This window comes from Hakea prostrata, chromosome 11 (assembly GCF_041222555.1).
Source record: "Hakea prostrata isolate BN-2017 chromosome 11, UWA_Hpros_2, whole genome shotgun sequence".
In the NCBI taxonomy this organism is placed as follows: domain Eukaryota; kingdom Viridiplantae; phylum Streptophyta; class Magnoliopsida; order Proteales; family Proteaceae; genus Hakea; species Hakea prostrata.
The window spans coordinates 2147751-2169063 of NC_142610.1; the positions used below are offsets into that span (position 1 = coordinate 2147751).

The 21313-nt window shown below is 36.5% G+C and overlaps 2 protein-coding genes across 2 annotated transcripts; one reads left to right on the forward strand and one right to left on the reverse strand.

Annotated features, from left to right (window-relative positions):
- Nucleotides 1-13617: 13617 nt before the first annotated feature.
- PRA1.G2 (prenylated RAB acceptor 1.G2) lies at nucleotides 13618-15480 on the forward strand. The gene has a single exon (XM_089140731.1). It carries the CDS (start codon nucleotides 13924-13926, stop codon nucleotides 14536-14538), a length of 615 nt encoding a protein of 204 aa, XP_088996857.1. The 5' UTR covers nucleotides 13618-13923; the 3' UTR covers nucleotides 14539-15480.
- A 118-nt stretch (nucleotides 15481-15598) lies between these two features.
- On the reverse strand, nucleotides 15599-20078 carry LOC148999554 (P-loop containing nucleoside triphosphate hydrolases superfamily protein). The gene is made up of 2 exons (XM_089140728.1): nucleotides 19674-20078; nucleotides 15599-19584 (listed from the first exon to the last, which is right to left on the reverse strand). Exon 2 carries the CDS (start codon nucleotides 19362-19364, stop codon nucleotides 16374-16376), a length of 2991 nt encoding a protein of 996 aa, XP_088996854.1. The 5' UTR covers nucleotides 19365-19584; nucleotides 19674-20078; the 3' UTR covers nucleotides 15599-16373.
- Nucleotides 20079-21313: the final 1235 nt, after the last annotated feature.

Sequence of the window (21313 nt, forward strand, 5' to 3'; positions counted from 1 at the left end):
GGCAAAATGAATAAATACCCCAAAAACATATAAATTGATGAGACACCTCAAAATGTCTCTTAAATTCATTCAATGGTATTCTATACTCTCTTAGCAAATATTATAAAGTCATAGTTAGATAATACTATAATTCCTAAATTGCCTTTCAATCTCTTGTGAATTTACAATGTCTCCCTAAAAAATAATCAAAAATTTAATCTAGTTTCTTCTTCCTTGAGTTCCTTCTTATTCCTTTCTTCGTCCTTTTATATTATAATAATAATAAGATAAAATATAGAACAATACAATTAAGGGTATATTTGTCCTCTCCAATTATTTAACGGTTCTAACAGAAAAGTGGGTGACAGCCAAATTGGCATGCTATCTTTCGGTTCAAAGGCGCTTTTTATATATGGGGATAGGGATATAACATGCGCGAGTGAACCCATGACCTCTCAATTTGGCAGTTAATCCCAGCACCCCTGGCATCAAAAAAATTTTTAATTTATTGTTGCATATGTGTTCCCCACACGACCCTTAGATCACAAAGCATGATTATTTTTGAGATCCAAAGGTTATGACCATGGAACTTACTTTTGGCAAAATTCGGGAATATCGTCGAAGTTTTTGCTGACCGCGAAAAACGAAAGAAAGTTAAATATCGCCGGATTTCCGGGCGAATCAAAGAAAATCGTTAAGAAGAAAAAAGAAGCAGTAGCAGGTGTGGCCGCTGTTGGAAGAGGAAGAAAGAAAAAGGGCGCGGAGAGAAGAAGAGGCGTGCGCGGTGGTGAGTTGGAGAGGAGAAGAGAGAGAGCATGGAAGGAAGAAGAGAGAGATCACAAAGCATGATTATTTGAGACCAAGGAGAGGGGATGTCTTTGGTTATGACATTAGCTCTCAAAAATGCTCAAAATCCAATTCTCAAAATATCATAATATAATGGAGACGACAAACAAAGGTCTCTCTCGACACATTGCATATTCTCATTTGCATCAATATGTATTGCTAATTGGAATATAATACAGCAGTGACAAGCCTTAACATGAATAAGTATTTTTATTTTTTTTTGGGAGGGAAAAAAGATGAGAGTTAGATGCCAAGGAGCCGATAATATAGAGCCTAGACAACCAAGGGACAAAATGGTCCCATTCTATCCTAGATACACAAGAAAGGACCTTCTAGGCTAAGGAGTTAACCACGCTATTAATCTACTTAGGAGTTTATAAAAAGGTATAGAAATCAAAATCAAAAGTCAAGTGAACTATATGTGAAATTTCTTGGATTTGTGACCCTTTAACCCATTGGTTTTAAGACCGCAAACCAGGAGTACAAGTAAGCAACATCTCTGGACCATATGAGTTGAGTTGGCTGTTCAAAAATCAAACTATGGAAGTGGATGATCACGATAAAGACCTGATCACTCTAATGGATTTTAAAAGAAGAAAAAAGATCAATCATGGAGGCATAAAAATGAGGTTTTGGCATGTCCGTAAACCAATGCTAGAGGACTTGAAATTTGAAATAAATTATACCAATGACCAGCCCTTGAAATGAGCTTTCTACTCTCCGAAGGCCGTCACAATTGGCCTTATCATGAAAGAGATTTAGGACCAGATGATTGGGGGCGGTTGATCGACTAGACCAACCGCTCTTGCCCAATTTTGGGGCAAATTAGGGATTTTGGGTTTTAAACCCTATTTTATGATTCTCTAACCTCACAAATGCATTCTTTATACAAAAAAGAGACTAATTAAAAACATGGGAAAGAAAAGGAGCTCGTGATTTAGAAGTTTCTTCACTCCTTGGGTGGTGCCGAAAAGCGAGAGCGAAAAGAAATTGTGCAATAAGGTAAGGATTCTCAATAACCTTTGCAATCTCTCTTCTAAATGCAATTAAGATAGGACCTCTTACATTATTGTGTTGTTTTTCATTAATGGGTCACAATGAATGCTTTTTATTGCCCCCATCAATGCTTCACAATCTTTGTGAGAATTGGTTCATACAATCATTTGCATTCGAAATCGATTCGAACCTCTCTGAGACACCCATAGACATTTGCGACAGCCAATTTTGGGGTTTTTTGTTTGAAAACCAATTGAGGTGTTTGAAAGGTCATTTGGGGACCTTAGTACTTTCAAATCGAAAACCCCAAAGTTCTATTTCAAGTGGAGATCAAGTTAAAGAGGAATTTAGGGTTTTTTGCTGGAGCCCTATACTGGGCGGTCAACCGACCATGTATGGCCTCAACCCCCTACACACTGTTTGGGTGTGTGTTTTAGCCCATTTGATTAGGAACAATTCTCAATTATTGCTTATTAAATTTCTATTGTTTCTTGGATTACTTTAGGTCAATTGCACTATCTTTTTGGTGGATTACTTTTGGGATTTGGAAAATTATATAAGCTTGAAAAGTGAGGAATATAATCGACCATGTCTTGTATGAATGACTTGTATGAATGATGTGTTATTTAAATCTTCAATATTTTGATATCTTAAAATCTCTTATAAATTGTGTGTGACTTTGTGCGAATGGAAAGTAATGATTGTTTATAATTGTTTCTATTTCAAATTTCATAAATTGTTGTATGTGAATTGATTTTAGACTTTGTCCTTTTATACTTATATACCAACTAAGGTTGTGGGATACCCATTATCCTAGTGACTTTATATGAATATACATCTAGACCTAAGTACATTAATACTAGGTGTTTAGAAGTGAGCTTAAAGAGGAGGAGAGGAAGAACTAGACCTATAAACGGATCGGATTGTGGCTCGGATACACCAGTATCAAAATCCAAATCCGATTAGCAAAACCAATATCCGAATCCGAATCCAAATCCGGTAGAGATTTAGAGAAGGCATCCAATTCGAATCCAAAACTTTATCGGATATCCGATAATTATCCGATCCGATAAACTATCCGATTATTAGGCCTCTCTTTTTAAAAAAAAAATGTTTAATACTTTATTTTAATAGGATAATTTCCGGTTTCCGATTATCCTATTACCGATTACTAGTATCCGAAACCGATTATCATCCATTTTCAGATAAAAAATTGTTGAATACTTTGCTCTATCCGGATAAATTATTATCCGATCCGATAAGCAATTATCCGAATCGAATCCGGTTACTTAGACGGATACGGATACGGATATTTTTCGGTAATAAAATTTTCGGATACGGATACCCTTAAACGAATACAAATGGAAATTCGGAGGAAGATTTCGACTATCCATTTACAGGTCTAGGAAGAACACAGCAAGGTCACCGGCCGGAAACTTGCTGGACTGAAGCATCCACATGGAGGACAGATTCCCTCAATGTTAACTATTTCTAGTTTTTTTATTATATCTCATGCACCTCTAATATTTGCTAATGACGTTTAGATTTACACAAGCAAACCCTATCAACGTGCTGTTAGTTGTGTGAAAAGACATTAATTAGTTTACATTGTAAGACATTACCAAGGGGGAAAAAAGTGTTTACATGGTAAGGGAAATACCATTAATGCCCATAGGATCTTTCTTTCAGCCTTTCTCCCCATGCAAATCAAAGATCACAGCCCTTCCTCTATGTCATTCACTACCGCTTCTGCCTGTCCATCTTCTTCTTCAACTTCTCATCCCTCGTTTGCATTTTGATTTTTTCTTTTTTTGGTAATGAAAGTACTTTATTGATTCAAATGAGAACCTCGAAGAATCTTACTAAGGGAATCAAAAAGCAAAATCCAAGATAAGAAAGGGGGTGAGAAATGTTGATACACAAATCAATAATTGATAAGTAGATTTCATGCCTATTATTTTAGACAATTAATTTACTATATTTTCATGTGTTTATAATTGTTTTATACAATTTACCCTAATATAATATATATAAAAATGAATATGTTGCACATTTCCTTTAATTTTTATAACTTTGGTGATTTTATATATTTCCTAACAAATTCTAATTAATAATTATTACTTTTACATTTAGGAAATTATCAACCAAAATTGCAAGGGTATTATTGAAAAAATTTTGTAAAAAGAGTCCTAATGAAACCAAACTGGATTTTATTCCACTCCATAAAGGTTTAAAAGTCTTGTTCATTAAATTATAGTGCACTCTAGAAGCTTCCTCAAGTCAAAAACATAGAGAGAATGAGCCATTGCATGCTTCTATATTTTATTTCCTATTTGGGGCTTGATCAAAGAAGGGAAAAGGAGAAAAAGAATCCAATTCAAAGAAGGAAGATAGAAAAATCCCGTTTTTTGAGTGTCTCTGTCCAGTTTCAGATCAAGCCCTTTATTAGATGGTCATCCGATGTCCGATCGAGCTGATTTTTGGAGGAGAGCTTCATGACTTCTTGATATTAAAATCCAACGGTGGGATTGGGCATTCGAGATCTTTAAGTTGGTTCGATTTTTATGTCAAAACACTCCTTGGTTAAGTCAGATAGGAACTCTGAGTTTGATTCAAACTCTGAGTTTAATCTAGGAAATTACTCTATAAAAGGAGAACATATTCCAACAAGAAGGGTGAACGTTTTTGGGAGCTTTGGAAGAGCATAGAGAACCTTCTTGGTGCTTTGGAGAAGCGTAGAAGACGAATTTTGGAGACGTTGGTTCGCTTTGGAGATCTGAAGTTTGGGAGTAAGTTTTTCTTCATCTTCTTTCAATGTTCTCGAACTCTTCTGTGATGTTTTTAATTTCTAGTATGAACTAATTTAATTTTTCTAGGGATCAGATGTAGCCTATCTTTGAATTTCCACTCTTGAATTCATCAATATAATTTTGAATATTGTTTCCTTTGAATGAGTTTTTACTTCTATTCTTCATGCTTTTGATTAATTGGCCACTAATCAATTGATTTGTTAATCATAATGAATTGAGAGGGGACTTATGTGTTTAGTTCATTGGAGTAAAAGCCATGAATTACTTGTAGGATGGAGATATACTTGGGGCCTGTTTGGTTATATGAATCCAGAAATTGAAATCTCTGAGATTCGTGAAATCTAGAGATTCATCTTTTTACACTAAAAACGTGAATCTGTAGATTTATGGGTATGGGGTGAAATCCGAAATTTCATTTCCACTATAAAAAAACACTACACATTTGTGCATTCACAAAAATCACGTCGACCAAATATTTTTTTAGGATGAATCCACAAATTTTATTCCACAACCAAATAGTTAATTTTATGAATTATGATTCTATAGATTTGAAATTTCTAGATACTTGAAATCTCTATACTTATGTAACCAAACAGGCCCTTACATGGTTTGTGTAGTTGTTACATGGGAATTGAATCCATAGAATTTAATGATTTCTTAGTTGTTTTAACACACATAGAAATATAGTGGGTTAGCAAATGAGAGAATTTTTATTGGTACTCGGAGACAGAGAGCGAAGGGAACCAACTATCAACGAAAAATATTTGTCAAATTATAAGGAAAGGGGGGGAATGCTTAATTATGGTGAAATCTGACCCCTAGGTTTTTAGCTATTAATAAATCTCAATTTAAATTTCAATTTGCATTATAGTCTAGAATAATTCTCTTTCTCATTATTTGTTAGAATAAAATTGGTATACTTAATTTGGTACTTAATCTATAGTCCTCGAGAAAACGATATTTTATCATTATATTACTTGTTACGACAGCGTACACTTGCGTTATTATTTTTCACAACAATAATCTAGGAAAATGCAAAAAGACCTCAGAGATCGACAAACCAAAAGGCCCAAAAAAAAGCAAAACAAAGCAAAAGAGGAACCGAGACAACAAGGAGGAGGGACATTGAAAAAAGATCACCAAAGGCCAGACAACAATAAGCCGATTTGACGCCCACATGACTAAATCTAACAGGCCAGAAGCAATAGGCCGAATCAGAAAAATTCCATGATCCTGAACGGGTCCAAAACCAGGCGGAGGATAGAGGAGAACAAAACCCTCGATTGCCACACATGGCATAGAGGAATTGATAGCAAAGGAAGCTTGGCCACACCCCAACAAAGGAAATTTCACTTCACAGGAATCCATGTGCATAAGAATCCTCTTAGCAATGTAAACTAAAACTAAAACCCATTTACTTGGATCAAGAATAGGGCTTTGGCATATTGTCCAAGCTCCTTATTTGCAAAATAAAATTTCTGGATAATGAACACACCATCCATTTTATTGGTTTGGGAAAAATCTAGCTCATGGATATCTCAATTATGCAATCCCCAAAAAAATTGTCAAATTACAAAAGAGCGATCAGAAGGGTGGAAATGCTTAATTATGGTGAAAGCAAACCCTAGGTTTTTAGTCCATTAATAAATCTCAATTTAAAAATCATATTTGCATATCATAATCTAGAATAATTTTCAAATGCTTCTTTGCAAAGCAACAATCCCTAAATATGTAATACATCTATCCACCTCCTCATGAAAACGATATGCATTTATCATTATATTACTTGAAGATGCAAGTGGCACTTTCTAGCATTAGTCATCAACCTATTCTTAACACCTAGCCAAAAGAAACTGCAAAATCAGTTTGGGAGATGAAGTTTCCAAGAAGTATTCCAAAATCGGTTTGGGAGATGCATTTTGATCTTCTATATATACCTTTCCAAGTCAAATCTTTATTTATTTACAGGGGAAAATATCAAGTAAAAAGAAGGTATCATAGCTAAAGTTTATCCAGTCATACAAAACCAACAACCCTTTGCATGCCAACTGTAATCCTGATCATCTACAGATAGAACCCTTTCTATCCAGTCACAAAATACTTGAAGTAGAATATATGAAAGGAGGTTCTCCTCGGTCATGGTGTATATATGGACATCAATATTAATCATGCATCTTCATCCATTTTCTCCATTCCTTCAACATTCCTAGAGACCCTTTCCTCCCTCTTCTTCTTCTTCGCAAGAAACTTCCCTGAATAGGATTTTCCATGATACTTCGCGTGACCTCCAAGGGCTTGACAAGTAGGAAATACTTGAAGGCAAATTTTGCACTCATACACCTTCTCTTTTGAAGAACCTGGATCTTCTTTACCATCATCGCCTTCAAGATCATCAGACTGTTTATCACCACAGATGATAGCTTCTCTTTTGAGTCTTTTAACGTGACTCGCAAGATGACCACCAAAAGCTTGATAGGAATGAAAAATTCTATTACAGATCTCACATTTTCTCACTTCATGGCTACTGTTGGTGGGCATCATAACAGATTCACTGGATGAGGAGAGCTTAAGAAGTGTCTTGGCCATCCAATAGTCGTCACTGTCATCTACAGGTGAAGAGATGTCGTTTTTGGTAGGCTCAGGACTAGCAGGACTGTTGAGATCTGGCAAGGTGAATTCCTTTCCTCGCTGGCCTATGATAAACCAACTTGGGGAAGAACACCTTCTGTTGGTTCCCCCTTCTTTGTAGTACTCAGACATTGAAGCAAAAGAGAAACAAATCTGAGATTGAAGGAAGGAATTGAAGAGACTCACTCAACCATTACAAGAACCCTTTCACTCTCTCCTATCAATTTCTCTTCTACCCTATTACCCTCTTCTCTGCATGTCTGGCTCTTTTACAATGAAGATTTTCCCGGAAATCCCTGGAAAAGTTCTTAATTAATGATTTGGAGGTTTCTGCTTTAATGCATATATATCTACTACCATTGAACCTACCTTCATTTCTAAGCTAATCAAAAACAACCTTCCTAGAAAGTGACTCTTCTTTACCATTCCAAAACTCAACCTTCACTGACATTGACAAGTGGAGCCGAGCAACTTTGAAAGTGTAAACCTGAGCAGGCGCTGAGAATCTTTTGGATTCCGAACCAGTTAGATAATCTAAGGAAGAAGATATTCAAAAGTTACTATTTTGCATTTCAATCCGGGTTACCTGTCTGCTCTGAGTTAAACCGTTTAATACCATGCGATTTAATTTTGAAATCAAATCCAACCATTTTATTACATTAACTTTTAGGTATTTTTCATCTAGACCCGTGAGGTTTGGTCCATGTCACTTTTAGTCCAAAAAAAGTTCTTTGCATCTGGCTCCCTGTGATTTTGAGAAATGATAAAATAAGGACATCATAATTTTGATGACCAAAATGCCCTTATGCTTGCAACGATCAAGATTGTATCCATATATGCTATTTCGATCTAACGGCTCATATTAAAAAGACAAGTTATAATTACAATTATAATCTTTTCATTGGCAGATGCCCTGGGGGAAACCCAAGGAAAAAAAAAAAAAAAAAAAGGGGGCGCGGGGGCGGGAGTTGAAGGGGTTTTATCATTTGTTAATTCTTCTATTATCCTTTTTTCTTCCTCAGGCGTGCACGGCAAACAACTCGCTTCATTGTCCACCAGGTAACCAGAACCAAGAATCGTCATGGGAATCAATACCGGAGTTACCTCCTCAACCAGAATATAGTCCAGCAAAATCAATAAACAACGATTTAAAATTCGGTCTTCGCACTCCAACTACCGATCCCCAATCAGTGTTCGAATGTTCAACTCGATTTTTGTAATCTCAACAAAAAGTAAATGTAAGAACTGTGAACGGATTTTTATTTTTATTTTTATTTTTTTTGGATATGAGGTTCATCAAGAGCCAGCTTGTGCGCACCACGATTACATCCTCAAGGGAGCTTTCGATTACATCCTCAAGGGAGCTTTTATATAATTAATGTCGTCGAATGGGTGCGAACCCAAGACCTTCCCTAGGGAGGTTGGGCCTTTAACCGCTTTACTAACCCATCATTGGCGAGACACACTTTTTGTTGGACTTTTCTTTCCCGCCTAGTTGGATAACCGGATGATATTCACTTTAATGTCCGAGAATTAATCAAATAGATAAATTTGGGAGCATGCACATTCACTGGGCTATTGAAACTAACTCCAACAATTCCCAGAATACAAACCCTATATTGTTGTTGGTGTTTAATCCTCGGCAAGAATCGAGAATTCGAAAAAATTAGCAAATAGCAAGGAAAAATAAATAACTTATGGAGAAATCGTTTCCTTCCTCCTACAACTCCAATCCCTACACTCTCCGCAAGTTGCAACGCCCTGAGCATCTTTGTGTTTTATTTTCTTCGATTTCGTTGAGTTACAACCAAGGGCATATTTTTGTAAATTTGAAATCTTAAAACCCTTGAATATAAAATGAAAAGATTATAATTGTAATTATAATTTATCTTTTAATATGAACCATTAGATCGAAATGGCATGTATGGATACAATATTTTTGCTAATGGTATTTCAATGTTATTTTCTTTTCTAATAACCCTAATTTTTTATCTGATTTCTGTTGCAGTTGGGCGATCATACCGTGTTGTAATTTTGGTAGTTTTATTTGAAAATTCAAACAATCTATTTTTCTAAAAGTTGGGTCTTTTCCTAAAGACACCTAAATGGCCAATAGGTATCGTTGCTAACAAACATGCCTTAAGAGAAGATGTTTGTTCTTTGAGAGACAACCTTTGGATAACAAAGTTGAAGAAATTGGGGAAGAGCACGTAGTTCAAGTGGTGACTGATAATGCCTCAAATTACAAAGTAGCAGGGGCATTATTAATGGAAAAGATGATTACATTATATTGGACTCCTTGAGCAACCCACTGTCTTGATTTGATACTAGAGGACATTGAGAATTTGAAACAATATAAGAAGGTGATAATTCAAGGGAAGAGAATAACCACTTTCATTTATAGGCATACAAGATTGTTGGAGGCCTTGGGACAGAAGACAAATGGCAAGAATCTTGTGAGGGCTGCAGTGACTAAATTTGTCACTTCGTTCTCGACATTGTAAAGCGTATTGAAACACAAGGATGACTTAAGGCACTTATTCAATTATGAGGAATGGACCCAATTTGTCCAAGACTGAAGCAAAGAAGAGAGTAGTTGAAACAACATTTTCTACAACATTTTGGCATGATGTTGAGGATTGTAGATGCTGATGAAAGACCCACATTGCCTAAAGTGTTTGTAGCCATGCAAGAGGCTAAGAAAAGAATAAAGGACAATTTTGGAAGGAAAGAACGACTCTAGAAGAAAGTCATACAAATAGTTGATAGGCAATGGAAGTGTCAGATGGAGAGACCTCTATATGGTGCAGCCTTATTTTGGAATCTTTGGAAGTTCTACAATTTAAATGTTGTAGATGATTATGAGTTAATTAGTTCTCTCTAAACTTTTTTCAATGAAACTAGTGGCTAATGTACATCTACAAAATAAGGTATTGCACCAAGCAAGTGAATACAAGCAAGTTAAAGGTTCTTTCTCTCCAATTATGGTTGTTAGACAGCGTACAACTATAAGTCATCGTAAGTTTTTACTTTTATGTTTTTTAATTTTTAGTTATACTTATTTGGTTTATAACTCTAGCTTTTATGTTAATCTATTTATTTCTTCTTATTTTTTATACTATAGTTACATGGTGGGATACACGGAGGAAATGCTTTTGAGCTTACAAGGATTGCACGGAGGATACTAGGCCTTTGTTGTTCCTCCTCTGGTTGTAAACGGAATTGTTGAAGCACATTTGAGTTTGTAAGTATTAAGTGATTTAAGTATTTAAAATACCTTTAAGTTTAAATTTTGGAAGAATGACTTGGAATTTTTTCAATTGCTTATGAATTAAGATTCACACAAAGAAGAGGAATAGGCTGGAACATGAGCGGTTAAATGATCTAGTTTTTTTCAATACAATCGTCGTCTTCAAGAAAGGTTCAATGAAAGGCGATTACAGAATAGAAATTATGATCCACTACTCCTTGATGAGCTTGACTAAAACATTGAGTGCATGGTTAATTACCCTGATGATTTAGTCTATCCTGAGGGTGATCTTACTTGGAGCATTGTTGATAGAGCTATGGGGGAATCTGCATCACTTGGGGGCCATAATAGATGGTTTGGATGCAACACTCGAGAATGTTATTTCTCACTATAGATTTATGGAAATGAGATACAAAGCAAAACATAAGGTATTAATGTATGGAGAGTTAAAATCCTGTATTAAAAACCACTTACCAATGGACTTTTTTGGCTAACATGCATACCCATGGTTGTGTCGCTCCATTGCTACTCCCTTCTCCAGCATGGGGCTAGTGGTGGCAGGTGGTTTCCAGCAAGCAAGGTGTAGGAAGGCCATCTAAGGGTTAGGTATGGGTCTATGGGAGGGTAGTTTAGTAAGTTGGTATTGGAGGATATTTTAATCATTTTATTCTGGGACTTAACGGAATCTAAGTAAAGTGTGTTAAGTGTAACTAAATTAGTAATTTTGACGTAACCCACTAGTAATGTTTGCATTAAGGGAGGTGCTTTCACTTGCACCTCCCATCTAAGGGAGCCACTAGTAACCAGACTCTAAAATAAAAGAAAAACTATATTTATACTCATACTCATGTTTTTGTTGTACACTATTGGATTAATTTCTAAATGATTGTATACCATTGTTCAAGATTCTAAGGGCCTATTTGGTTACATGAGTCTGAAGATTTCAAATATATAGAAATTTCAAAGCTATAGATTTCGAATCTATGGAGTCATAATTCATAAAATTAACTTGTTTGGTTAATGAACATGTAGATGAAATCTGTGGATTCATCCTTAATTTTTGTGAATACAAAATTGTTTAGTATTTTTATAATAGTGATGAAACTCTAGATTTTACTTCATACTCATAAATCTACAGATTCACGTTTTTAGTGTAAAAAGATGAATCTCTAAATTCCATGAATCCAGAAATTTTCACAACCAAACTCGTATATACTAGAGATTTGAAATCTCTAAATTCATATAACCAAACATGCCCTAAGTAAATTAAAAATAAAAATAAAAAATGTAACAAGAGTATTTTAGCCATAAAAACAATATATATGTCATTAATTAGGCTTTTTAGATACCACAAAAAGCCTAATTATAATTCTTTTTGGATTAAAAGTGACTTGAATTAAACTTCACAGGGTCTAAATGAAAATTAGGTTTTTTAAAAATTATAATATAATAATTTTAAAAATTATAATATAATAATTTTAAAAGTTTTTCCAAAAAATGATAATTTGCAAATTACGTGCTAATAAAAGACAACCTTTTCTGGTTTGCTTCTTTCTTTCTTTTTTTTTCTTCTTCTTCTTCCTCCTCTTTTCTTTTTTTTTTTTTTTTTTTTTTTTTTTTTTTTTGTTGTTGCCTTAATTTAATAACCAACTTTTGTTACCAAGACTTACGTGAAAAAATGGTTTTCTTTTCACTCAAAAAATCAAGACCTCGTTGTCTTGATAATGCTTCTCTCATTTGATAAGGTTGAATTGACCTGTGTATCTATCCGGATTCACATCCTCTGTAATTCCTTTCTTTACAATTCCTTGTAGTTCCCTCATAGGATTGTGCCATGTGGCATTTCAGTAATCCAAAGGTTACCCAACAAACTAGAATTTAAATAAAATTCAAATTTATGGGTAGGTGTACCAAAAAAAAAAAAATTATGGGTAAGTTTAAATAAAATTTAAATTTAATTTAAATTAAATTAGATAATCATTGAATTATTAAATGCCACATGGCACAATCTTATGAAGGAATTACTGAGAATTGTAAGGAAATGAACCACAGAGAATGTGAATCCATACCTAACCACCCAGCCTATGATTGAGATCAAAATAAGAATAGAAACAAATGTAGAAATAACCAAGGACGTTTGGGCCCGCCTGATTAAAAAATTCAAAATTATGGATAGGTTTAAATAAAATTGCAAATTTAATATTTAAATTAAATTTGTATAAAGATAAATAGTAAATTTGAATTATTCTAAAAAATTCCATTTAAATTCTCTTACCTAGTCACATTTAATATATTACCTTATGAGGCCACATCATTAGGACATAATTGGAACGATTATCAAATCACTCTTAAGATTCTTTATAAGATTCATTAATAATTTAAATTGTTTCATAAATTATTTCATGTATACACTCTTCCCTAATCACATTTGGCATGTTGACTTTGATAATTTAAATTATTTCTTAATAAATATTTCCATTTAAATCTCCGCCACACATTTAATGTGTTACCTTCCAGCCTAAATCATGGCATTGTTGGAAAGATTAATGAGATTACAAAATATCTTAAATGTAAATTGTTTCATAAATTATTACATTAGATAACCCCAGAATGTTAACTTTGAGAACTAGATCACAGAATATAGTTGTAAGATTGCCATTAATCTTATGATTTGCTATAAAAAGTTTTTCTATATAGATTTTCTTCCAAATTACATTTAATACATTAACTATTGAGTCTTGAATCATTGTGATAAAATTGGTAAGATTGTAATACAATCGCGAGAAAATCGCCTAAAAAGTGCAAGAAATAGTATAAAAATCACACACAAAAAAAATAAAAAATATATTTATTCCGAAATATCACGAAATATCGCGATACCTCGCGATCCGAAATTTCTTTCCTTGGAAATAACTTCTACAAAATGAACAGTCAATATCAAAATCCCGACCCCATACCACCACCTTTACTATAAGGTGGCATGAATCATGAATGTATTCCGCATGAATGCATGATTATGATCTCGTCGTCACTGTTTTGAACGTGAGACGTTGATAGCCTCCGCTCGCCGGTGAACTATTTCTATGCTTTGCTTTTCATTGACTTTATTTCTAATAGAAATCGCCAATCATTAAGAAAGAAACAAAAAAATCCCAAGAACCAGAATGTCGATTTGAGTTTACGGCATCAAGAAAACGGAGACCTAAAAGCAGGATCGGATGTGAATCGGCCAGAGTGGACGGTAATCGAAAAAAAATGGACCGGAATCGGCGCTCCAAACCCTTATATATTCATTTCTGAATAATTCATTTTCTTACAAGTCCCTTATTAGGGACCGGAAACTCAGGAAAACACAGAGTTGAGAAGGTGAGAGCGAGGGAGAGAGAAGAAGAAGAACAAGGAGACGAATGCAAAATGCAATCTCAAGATCGAAGTTATCATCAGGCAAGCAAGACACCAACACCAAGTGGTGGCGATCCCAACGCTCCAACCTACACAACAATCCCAATTTCCGGCAATGACGTCATATCTCGATCAATATTCAACCTATCGGCTTTTCTTTCTCGGCGTCGGCCATGGAATGAATTCGTTGCAGAGGGCGTTTTCGAGATGCCCCAGTCGTTGTCAACTGCCAGAGATCGACTTCGGAAAAATGCTGATTATTTTCGATTGAATTATGCCATCGTCATCTTCGTCTGTTCTGCTCTGTTCCTCTTGACCAAACCCTTTAACCTGCTTTTTGTTCTTGCGATTTTCGCCTTATGGCTTATCTTCTCTGTCTTCCGTGAAGATCCTGTCATCTTGTGGGGTTATCACCTGAGCGATCGCACGCTCCTGCTGGGTCTAATCTTGTTATCGGTATCTGCCGTTTTCTTCACGGGAATCCTCCAGAATATAATTTACGGCCTTTGCACTGGGCTATTGCTATCTGCCATTCACGGAGTTTTGAGGAATTCTGATGGGTTGTTTATGGATGAAGGTGAAGCAGCCTCTAAGGGTTTGATCGGATCTTCCAGTTCTAGGGTTTGACATGAATATCAAATCATCATGGCTTATGACAAGGAATTCCATGCTTCTTTCTCCTCCCTCTGTTATTGGTTTGATCTTTGGTAATTTATCCGAGCCTGGATTCTTCTGCTTCTTGGGTTTGCTTTTTCATTTCAAATTCTAATTGAGATCGTATGCTTGCTGACGCTCTGGGAAAGAACAACTCAAATTCAAGGCCGAGAAACAAAGGATATGATGTATTAATGGAACTATTTGCCTGACTGCATTCTCAACTTCTTCCAATTGGAAGGATTTCCTTTTTTGTTGGTTTGTTTTGTTTTGTTTTTTTCTTTCTTTCTCGATTTGGAAGATGATAACAGAATATTTACTGACTCTGCTTAACTCAATTGTGTATTTGTGTATTTGTGTGTCAAGTATTCTTCTTCTTTTTTCAAAAGCTACTGAGCCTCAAGCATTCAAAGAGTTTCTGAGCTCCTTTTCTTGTTTTCCTTTCTACAAACATACAAAAAAAATTGAAAATAAAAGAAAAAACAGAATGATTCTTGGACGATAACAATCTTGAATTCAACCGTCTCTCATTTGGCATTTAGTTAATACTTTTGACAGAATCTGTTTTTCAAAAATTAGGTATGGGTATAGGTGAATTAATTTTAAAAAATGGTATTTATGAAATTTGGCATTTTTTAAGGTTATGATTCACAAGAAAGGTCTAGTTAAAACTAGCTAATGAAGGGTTAGTAGAATGATTAAGAACTTGACTTCTCAGTGGAAAGATTGAGGGTTCAACCCTTGCCGCCGGCTGTATATGTAATATTCCCCTCTGCACTAACACTAATACTCTGTATCAACAGGTTTTGTTTTTTCAGTTTGTTCCACAAAGCCTCCATTTCAGTTTGGCAGAATTTTTGCAGGATCTGTGCTCAAATTTAAAACCATATACCAACTCACTCTTTCTAATATAGTGTAAATCATACAGAAAATCATATATACATTTGCAGGTTTTCTAACAAGATGCACCTTTTGTCTCTTGCCATCTATCATGGAATTCAGCAAGCTCAAGTGCTTCAACTTTAACCGACTTTGGTTCTGTCTGATTTCACTAACTGGGAACTTTTTTTGCCAACTCCAATTAAAGCCTGGCCTTGATGATATTATTCTCTATTTCTAGTTTCATGATACAGTCTAGGAGTAACCTTTCTAGTTTCATGATTCAACTTTAACTGATTTTGGTTCTTTTTTTGCTGTAGAACTACAAATTCTTTTTCCCTGTTCACCTACCCCTGAAGTTCCTTTCTGACAAACAAATCCCTTTCCATCAGAAAGCCCATCCAGTAGTGCTTGTTATAGGTAGCAATATTAGGAATAAATCCTTCATCCAACATCCCCTCTTCACAAAATCAGACTTCACCAACACAAACAAAAAGAAAACTGGTTTTAAAGCTGGATCGAAGCAAAAATATTAATTACAGAGATGACATAAATGGGGTTCCAGCTTATAACTGTTTTAACTTTCATCATAAAAAACAGCTCATTTCGCATGAATTTCCAGCCCATCAACCCAAACCTTTCTCTTCTAAGAAAACAAGAACTGAACTCACTCTCCCATGTCAAGAACCCAAACAAGATGTTGAGGTTCATCCAAATGAGTTTTATGAGGAACTTCAAAATTCAAACGAGTCAAGAAGCGGGTTGAGGAGAACAAAATATACAGTGGAAGTACTGATGAAGATGATGTGAACTGTTTCCAATACCAAACTAGTTTGAAGCCAACATTAGTGAAGATTTTAACTTATGCCTATCCTCCCCCTCCCCCTCTTCCCTACTCCAGAAAAAATTAACTCCTTAGAAAGAGAGTTTTATATTTTACTCCTAGACCTTACCAAGTTGGCCAGAGTCTCCTGAGCTGCCAAGGTTAGGGCATGATTGTGGCCAAGCATCACAGTCCTGATACTAATACAAGTCCTGCAGAGCTCTTCACCGCTATAAAAATGCCCTCCTCTCAATAGCAACTTAGCTCTTGTTTCAAGCAATGTAGCCTTCAATAACGTCACATCCTGCCAAACATACTCATCCACCTGCTGGTTAGACTGTAATTTTTTTAAACAGAGCGAACCATGGCACCGGTCCTGTATTTGAGACACAAAGGACTTCTCAACCTCTTCAAGGACATTCGTGCAGACCTTCAGGAGCTCCAGTGCAGAATTGCACCGTGAGAATGTCATAAAAGTCCGGATTGCTAGAGGTAGAGCTGTCTTCTTGATGAATAGGACCATATCCATTGCTTTCATTTGGACTAGTGGGGGCTCAGATTTAAACCCGAAGACCAGAAATGCAGAAGCCCAAAGGTGGTCAGAGTGCAGCGCTGGGTTCCCAATCTTTCTTACACCTTGAACTGTGGCCTTGGCAGCAGGTATGCCTCCTTTTCTTCTTGCAAAAATTTGGGTGGTTGGATGAAATTGGATACAACAACCAGGCTGCCTATTTGTCCTTCTTGCTAGGCCTAGTTTAACCAGAAAAAGAGCTGAATCCACTTCACTCCTTCGAGTTTGAGGTACCAAATAGCAGCTAGACAAGGAACAGAACCCTGATCTGAGACGTCTTTTCCACTGCTGGAACCCATTTCCAGTGACAGGTATCTTCTTGGCTGCCGCAGCAAGTAGACTGACTGGAATAGGAGCGGGGGCAAACCAAGCACCAGCAAGGAGCATTCTTGAGGCAAGGAGGTTTCTTTCCCCATTGGCCTCGTCTAAGACAGCCAAGCAAAATGCCATCACTTTCATCAGGAAAAGGTTATTCTTATAGAATTGCTCATCTACTGCACATAGTGAACTTGAAGAACCTTCATCCAGTGAGAAATGGTCCACAGCTTCAAAGAGAGCAGACGGACAAATTGAAAGCTCAGAGAGCATTGACCCAATTAACCACAGTCCATAGCTTGAACTCCCCAGTCTCTCAATGAATTTGCCTACATACTCAATTTCGTTAGTTGGGAAATCCTTCTTCCTATTCCCTGTGATAAGAGACATTGCATCAGGCAAAGGCAATGGTTGAAGCTGCAACGGATCAAAATTCATCACCTTAGATAGCCGGGTTGTGATGATAACATGGGATGCTCCAGTATTCCTGGGTATCAAGTCATGTAGATCCTTCCCTTCCCACCATTCATTCTCAGACTCAAGATTATCAATGATCAGCAAGTATGGCATGTCCCTAAACAACTCTCTCTTTACTCTTTGGAATGCATCAAACTCTTGCTCCTCAAAGCTTCGGATCTTACCCCGTTCTCTGTCTGGTTCTGCACTCACATCTAAACCCAAATTTAGGGACAAGTTCAAAATATTCTGCCTAAAACACCGAGATTCTCCACCTACCCATAGAACCATCTTGTATCGCTGTGAATACCTGTAAGCAAATTCAAGTGCAAGCTCTGTCTTTCCAACACCTGAAACCCCATTTATGCACATCACATTACAGAGACTCTTATTGGCACCCCTTGATTTCTTCTGTTTCGACCTCTTTGAGGGGCTCCTTCCAATTCCCGGCTCAATCCAAGCCTCTAAAGTAGGCTCCCTACACTTTCTCATCTCCAAATTAATATATCTTCCCCTTTTTGTTTTCGTTATGTCGGTCTCATCATCCCCAAACCCTTCTGGAATCCCCTCACGCCCTCCTTTGGCCACCGAAGGCTCATGCTCTAGACAATCTCCACATCCAAAGAAGGCAGCTTCAATATCCATCAGCTCCTTCTCTCTTCCCACAAATAGTCTGTTTCTTGGGAATTGTAGCTCTTCAAAACCTTGGACCTCCCTCTCAGCAATACTCTTCCTTCCAAGCTTAGTCCTTATAACTCCAGAAGCTGTAGATATACAAGTTCTCCAGTTATTCTCATTGGCTTCCAGCTTGTGTTCATGAGACTTCATCAAGCTGTCAATTACATCTTTACAGTCCTTGGCATCAGAAGTGCGATGGAGAAGACCCATGATCTCTGCAGGGTCCGTTTGAAACATCACGGGTATCAGGTTTTTCTTTTGGCCGAAGAATCTAATCTCCTCGATGGTCAGATGATTGATAAGGCTTGAAGCAGTGACAATCACTACACCAAGGGTTGCAGAGCAGATAATTCTATCAGCGATATCGTGGCTCTGATTATCAGCGTACTTGGCTCTGTCAGCAACAAAGGAAGCAATTCCTTGGAGCTCAAGCTCCGATTTAAGCCACTTACAGAAGCGTGAGAGATTAGAATCGTGGCCATGGAAGCCTATGTAAACATCACAGCTCCTTAGTTTTGCATTGGAGGATGGAGAAACAGAGCTTTTAGCAAATGATATACGAGGCACGGGAAAGGAGAATGAGATTCGAGGAGGAGCTGTTTCAGGAACCGGAACAGAGGCGAAAATTTTGAGCTTCTGGTCGGTTGGATCATCGGAAAAATCGAATCTTTCTGGTGGAGGTGTATAGGAAGTGCTGGGAATATCATCAGAAAGGGAACCACAGTAGGAGACCGGTGGGGATGGATGCATTACCGGAGTTGGGTTCTCTGGAGATGGAGAGAGCAAAGCCCTTGGAGATATGTAAGGCGATTGCAGAGCCGAAACGAAGGCAGAAGAGGGTGGAGAGACGAGAGGAGAATCATAGGGTGATGATTCAATTGAACTCTTCAGGGGTTGCGGAATCAAATCTGAGGGAGAAGCAGGGAAAGATTTATTACCCCGTTCATCGCTGCCGGAACTTGCTATCTTGATGGTCAGAGGCTTAGCTGGTCCACCAGAAGCAGAAGCAGAAGGGTCTTCCTCCGACGCCAAGAAAAATTCCTGAGAAGATTCAGATGGTACTTTTGTTGTATCCATCTAAAGGATTTTCGAAATATTAATGAAGAAATGAGATAAACTTCACCGGATAACAGCGCATTTCAATCCTTAATCCGATATGTTGTGGAAGAAGTAAAAGACTGGAAGGTGATATGGGCTCGCCATCGTTGCCCAGTTGCAGTTCATCCGGTTAGTGAAGAACCCATTAATACTTGACGTAGACAGAAAGGATAACAAATGCACCAGAGCATAAGAAAAACTGTAGTGAATCAAGAATCTAATGCATCAGAGAAAGAACCCATCATGATTAAACTAAAAAGGAGAGCAACTCAGATTCGATAACCTTACCTGAGTATCTTGTATTTCAGTCAAAGTTGAAACTGTATCAGAAGAACAGCGAAGGAGAGCTTCTTCTGCAAACTCACAAGTACAACAGCTATTCTCTCTCTCTCTCCTGAAGTATATAAAAAGGACTCAGAATAAAGAAAGATGTAAATTTCGAGAGAAAAACTCAGAAAAGGGAATCTGATGCATGGGCTTGATCTGTATAAGAAGATAAAATATTGTGACATCGATGCCAGTGTTTAACGGAGGAGAAGGAGAGGGTCGAGGTCAGATTCAAATGGGTTCCTGCTACTTTTTGTTTTATTTGTGCCGTTTGAGCCATTCGAAATTCTTTTGCTAACATGGGTTGGATTTTCAAATAATTTTCTAACTCAACACCCTTTTGGTCACAGGTTGTCTGTCACAGAAACCAATTCAAAGACTGGTCAGATAGATTCAGAGAGAAACGCTACGCTTGCAAAAGCCCTTGTCTCTCTCCAAATTTATACTTCATTTGGTACAAAACACGGTAAAACCAATCAGAAAGAGATTCATAATAGCAGAGCCATCTCTTCAGACCTTGCTCAGTTAATTATTGTTTTCCACAGTGGGAACTGAACCAGACGACCAGTCCAACTTAATTGATTGCAACTTTGCAAAGATTTAAATTTCAAAATAGGAATTTTGGAGAGGATCGAGCTTGTGTTGTATAGCTTAATTTCCAGCTAATCAATAACAAAAGAAAAAGACGCCAGTGATTGTTCTGTATACTTCTTCGGTTCTTCCATTGACGACTTGACGTACTTGTGTCTGATTCATTTATGTCTCTATGATTACTATTTCTGCTATTTATCTCATGGGCAATAATTTGAACAGGCTTCACATGGAATTCATCAGTGAAGTATTGACAAATTTTCTTTCTCTTGTCAATGGATAGAATTAAAATGTTTCTTAAAAAAAAATAATAAATAAATAAAAATAGAATGTCGGCATTATAATAAGTAAGGGTGTCAAACGATTTGTGTTTAATGGTTTCAAGCTAAAAAGTACCAAGTCCAAACACAACCCATTTGTAAAATAACAGTTTCAATTTAGTGATGTTTTGAGTTTGGGTTCCTAACGATTTTGATTTGGATTGGGATGGTTTTGAAACCATTGCAAAATAGTGTTATTTTGAACAGATGATAAAAAGCATTTGAAGCAAAAGGTATTTTAATGACACTCGGTGTAAGCTAAACTTGAAATATATTAGAGAACTTTGAACCTATGGATGTTTCATAAATGTAGATGCTATTGAATCTAAAACTTTATCTCTAAAACTATATCTTAATAGAAAACTAAAACCCCTCAAAAAACAAATAATAACTAACTTAATAGAATTAGTCCACTAAAACATCTTCAAAATTATATTATTAATAGAACTAATAGGCCGCACAAAGGCTGGCTTGAACCAGCCCAAACAGTTCATGCTTTGGCTCTCTCAACCCAAACATAGTGCATTAAAATTCGGTTTGGGCTGGTTCAGACTATAATGAGCCAGTTTGGTTACGTTTTGACAGTTCAGTTGCAAATTGACACCCCTAATAATAGGATGCATGGGAGGTGGACAACACGATCATTCCCTTTTAGAAGCCCATAAGCATAGAAGAAACAGACAAAAGTGT